This window comes from Mus caroli, unplaced genomic scaffold, assembly GCF_978045245.1.
Source record: "Mus caroli unplaced genomic scaffold, Mus_caroli_1 scaffold_5, whole genome shotgun sequence".
Classification (NCBI taxonomy): Eukaryota; Metazoa; Chordata; class Mammalia; order Rodentia; family Muridae; genus Mus; species Mus caroli.
Window position 1 is genome coordinate 35,432,500 of NW_028227260.1, and position 4,805 is coordinate 35,437,304.

At 39.3% G+C, this 4,805-nt stretch overlaps 1 protein-coding gene across 1 annotated transcript; it reads right to left on the reverse strand.

Moving 5' to 3' along the window:
- Positions 1-1,112: 1,112 nt before the first annotated feature.
- On the reverse strand, positions 1,113-4,540 carry LOC147004562 (melanoma antigen preferentially expressed in tumors-like). Its single transcript, XM_085837594.1, has 3 exons — positions 4,251-4,540; positions 2,418-3,002; positions 1,113-1,646 (listed from the first exon to the last, which is right to left on the reverse strand). Exons 1-3 carry the CDS (start codon positions 4,538-4,540, stop codon positions 1,133-1,135), a joined length of 1,389 nt encoding a protein of 462 aa, XP_085693720.1. The 3' UTR covers positions 1,113-1,132.
- Between the last annotated feature and the right edge of the window lie 265 nt (positions 4,541-4,805).

The window sequence follows — 4,805 nt, forward strand, 5'->3', positions numbered from 1 at the left end:
CTAACTGTCTTTCCAAGTTCATATTGGTCTCAAGCTGATGGTTCCATGGCAGGCAGTTGAAATCTTTGAGCAGGCTAGTTCAAGGATGCAAGTCAATGTAATCACACTCCTGATGGCTGTGTGGGGACTCAGAGCTCTCTCTCTCCTCCCTGGCCTCCTGAGTTGAAAGGAACTCCCTCTGTCAAAACTCCTAATCATATGCTGTCTCGCCAAAGTTCCAAAGGAGTGGAGTCAAACAACCTTAGTGAGACGTCTAAAACAAAGAAACAAAGTTCTCTTCCCTTCCAGTCTGTTATACCAGGCATTTTGCAACAGGCCAGATGGTAGACATCAAACAGATGTGAGATCTTGCCTCCAAGATGGTAATATTGAATCCCTGAATCCTGCTGACGAGATCCAACACTATAAAGTCCGTTTTGCATTGAAGAGAATATGTATTAAGAGCAGGGAAGATGAAGCTTGGGGTCTAAGTGTGTAAAACACCTTCCAAGTGGCTTTATCAACCGAAAAACCAGAGAAATATTCAGTCTATGAGTTTTTTGAGGCAGAAACTTGTCTTTTCATTCTTGCTGTCTACAATAATATCCCAAAATAATCCTCACTCAATCAACATGAAATATAAATTGAACCACTTAATGGTAGTAGTTACAGATATTTTTTGTCACTGTTAAATCCAGGTGGTTTCCTTTAAACAACTGAAGACAGCTGAAAGATAGAAGCTTAAAACAACTTATGCAATAAAAATGTTGGTTTCAATAGCCACCTGTCTCCAAAATCACATCCAGGAAAAGTTCTATTGTCACAACTGGCACTAAGTACGCACACAGGTAAATCTCAGTGAGGACAGGGTGTTGTTAGTATTTTATAACAAAACTTTCCCATATCCTCTACTTAAAATTTTAGTTGGTAAGATGAAATGCTATCCACAGCAATAGCTGAGAGACACATAGGTACTCTCAAAGTTCTCTATCTTCTTGTAAATTATTCTCTATAGAAATCTGTTACATACCTATACTTCTTAACTGTATTCTCCTACAACATAAGAACCTTTTATATTCTGACTATGGGATTAAGAAAAAAGTTAACACTTAAAGGAAACATATCAGGTTGAAATTGTGTTCGACTGCATAATTTAATCAGAGTAAGTGATCCAATTCATATCACTCCTTTCTGCCTCCTGTAGCATTAATCTCAATTGTGTCTTCACATCTTCAACCTTCTGTCTATCTAAACTGCCTTGAAAATATCTCCTCCCATAGCAATGGACAGGGATGGGATAAATCACATATTTAAGCTCCTTCAATGGTGTTAATAGCTCCAGAATTCTCATGAGCATTCCCATGGTAATTGGATTTGAAGAAAAGCGAAACACTCGAAGTTGAGAACAGCTGGTCAGGGCTGGGATAAGAACAGAGATTGTAGAATCTGTTAAAAAGCAATGATTAATTTCCAGATGCTGCAAGGTGCTAGAAACATTCTGCAGGAGATAATAGAATGGCTCACAATCTTCCCAATATATTGGATTGTTGCTGATATTCAGCAACTTTAAATGATTGGCTTGAGGGCACTCAGAGAGGAACTTGAAGTCACTGTAAGAAAGTCCACAGAATGGCAGATACAAGAATTCCAAAGCAGCAGAGAGTACTCTGTAGGGAGGAAACACAAAAGTTATTCTGAAAAATGAGGACCAGGTGAGGAGAACAATATTCATGAACCTAGAACAAACTGTTTTAAGCTTATAGTGTATTAGCACGTAATGATGTGGTCTTTCACACACTTAATAGACTTGTGAGTCTGTAAAAGACAATTTAACACTCTCACTTGTAATATTTTAACCTTTACAAGGTGTAAAATATGTTGTTATAGGGTCCTGTGAAGACTTAGTGAAAACATTATCTACTTTGTAATTACAGCACGATAAATTGTGGAACTAGTTCGCCTGCTTGGAACAGATAGGACAGAAGGAGCAACCAACTGGAAGCTCCCTTTCGCCAGTCCATAAATGGCAGCCTCCACCTTCACAGTCTGAACCTTGGAGATAGCAGATTAGGAAAATCATCTGACATCAGCCTATGGGTATATGGCTATAGTACATGCACCAGTGCCACAACATAAAGTCTTGCTTTCAGTTCCTCCTCTCTTGACTGCTAGAGAAGGACTGCATGCATATTTTCTCCTTTATATTTCTGGATTGAGCACAGTTTCTGGCCATGCTTAGCTAGCTAAGGTTTTTGAAAGCCTGCTTTTCTCTTCAAGTATAGAAAGATGGCCTTTCCTGGTTGTTTTTAAACTCCCAGCATTACCCATGCTGAGGTAGGAGACATGGTTATGGAAAGCTGAAGAGTATCTAAGAATTCTTTCTCTTATCGTAAAAACTGGATGTTAATTGAAACCCAGTATCTATCCCAAGCCCTTACCTCAGGACATTTTCAAGATGATCTGTGAGGCAGAATGAAGACAAGCTGAGCTCCTTCAGGTGATCCATACGACTCAATTGGGTGATAAAATTTCTAAACGTTCTCCCATTCAAAGATCTACAAGCGATTTCAGACAGGCTAAGTTTGTCCAGTTGTACTACACGAGATAATAGGTTGGTGACTTCAGTAAGAGGAGATCCATCAATTGCCAGGTGATGAACACATTTCAGATCCAGATGGCTTAATGCATGTCTGCATTCACACAAATTATTAATTTGCAAATCTCTGCAGCACAGATGCAGAGAGCCTAGGCTCTGCTCTACTTTATTCAGAAGCAAAGCAAAAAACTCCCTTTCCCTCAAAGTACCATCAAGGGAAATGTCCACTATTAATTCCATAGGCAACTTAGAGGGCTGAGCCTCAGACTTGGAACTTGAAAGACCCTCCTGGCCTTCAATTTTGAAGATAGAGTGCTCAGAGTGAGCACAAGAATGAAAGCAAATTGTCGATTTAGTAGTGATCTCAGGACATACGGTCTTGCAGCCAGCATCCTGCCTTAAATCTAGGATCCTCAGCTTAGGGCTCCTGTAGGTTGAAAAAGAAAAAAGAACAAAACAAAACAAAACAAAGCAAAAACAAAACAGACAAAAACCAGAGGATCTGAGGGGTGGCAAACATCAATATAACCAAGCAGGAACAATAGTAGTATAATGTCGTGACAAAATAATATTTTCCTCTATCATTTCATATACAACGTACCAGCACAACATTCCTATGCAAATACTTTATCCTTTCCTATTTTCTATAGCATCTAATGCTCACAAATCTTGCTCACCTGTTTCTTTGCAATGTCTCCATTTTGTACAGCTATCAATAGTAGCCTCGCTCACCTCTATTACACAATTAAAACCCTAGGTAAGACATCAGAGTTTCTAAGGTAATCTCAACTGACAGACCAGCCACCTCACATGCATTTTCAGCAGTTGCTATTACTAACTGTGGGCGATAGAACAGCATAACTAACTGCTGTTCTCTTGTAACAGGCTCCTTTATAAGGTTTTGCTATCTTACCATGTGTGAAATACACACATTCTTACTGAAGTGCTGAGTTCTTGGAAGAAACATCTGAAGACCCCTTTGTGTACTTAATGTTCTCATGTGGAGACAGAAAAGGGCCAAACCTTTAAATTGCTCTCAGGGTCTCAGAAATCCCATCCATGGAGGCAGCAGTGAGCAGAACAAAACTGACCTTGGGATTTCCTAAATTTCATGGATTACTGTGGGTTCACAAAAATCAAATCACTGTATTCTTGGTCTACACTTCAGTTTTTATTTGTATTTCTCTTCCATGTGCATTGGAGTTTATCCTGTATGTGGGTATCAGATCCTGTAGAACTGAAGTTACAGTTTTGAGCTGCATTAGGGGTCCTGGAAATTGGACTTCTCTGTAATAAGAGCTATTGCTCTTAAGTGCTAAACTATCTCTGTAGCTCTTCGTCTACACTTTTTACATAGACTTACTGCCAATAACTCCTTCCCATGAAAAGTAAAGAACACTGGTTTTTCCATTTTTCTTCGCAAATCCTCAGCAATCTTAATATTCATATCTTTGTTTAATGCAAATAATAGCATACTTCAAACCCACCAATAGTTCCCTCAATCACTTACATGCCATATTCAACACTATAAGACAGTTGTGTTAAGGTGACCTCACGTGCTGGACTAACCGTCCTGTAAACTTTTTCACTATTTGCATATACTACATCTGAGAGGATAGCAGATAGAGGCATATTCTTCTGTGTCTTACTATCTCTCTATTATACCAGGTCTTACCTAGTAGCTGAGTTCAGGGCAGGGAGGAATTGAAGACTCTCAACCAAGGCTTCCAGGAGTTCACACTGGGGTTCCTGCACACTTAGTGCCCCAATGTGGAGACAGGCAAAGGGCCAAGCCTTCACAATTGCTGTCAGTATATTCTTGTGTCTACCCGTGAAGGCAGCAGTGAACAAAGGGACAAAAAGCTCCCCTGGGATCTCCTCCAGGGCTTGGATTGCTGCATGCTTATTACTCATTAAACTCTGTGTAGCAAGATCCAATAGTGTGGGTGGGTCCTTGGTGTCCATCTTAAGGAACCTACATTTTCAGTGAGAAACATTTAGAAAACATGACAAATATCCACAGTATTTTCTTTGCAACCATTGTTAGCAACATAGATAACTATCTGTATAATATATAGGCAATAAAACATCTACTTCTAGAGACGTCTACTTGTAGGGCATAGAAATTGGTTTGTGAGTATATTAAGGTCTATTTGTCCATGAATATACATACAACCCTTTTTCATATGTATGTATACATAAATATGTGTGTGTGTAATAAAATGCCAAC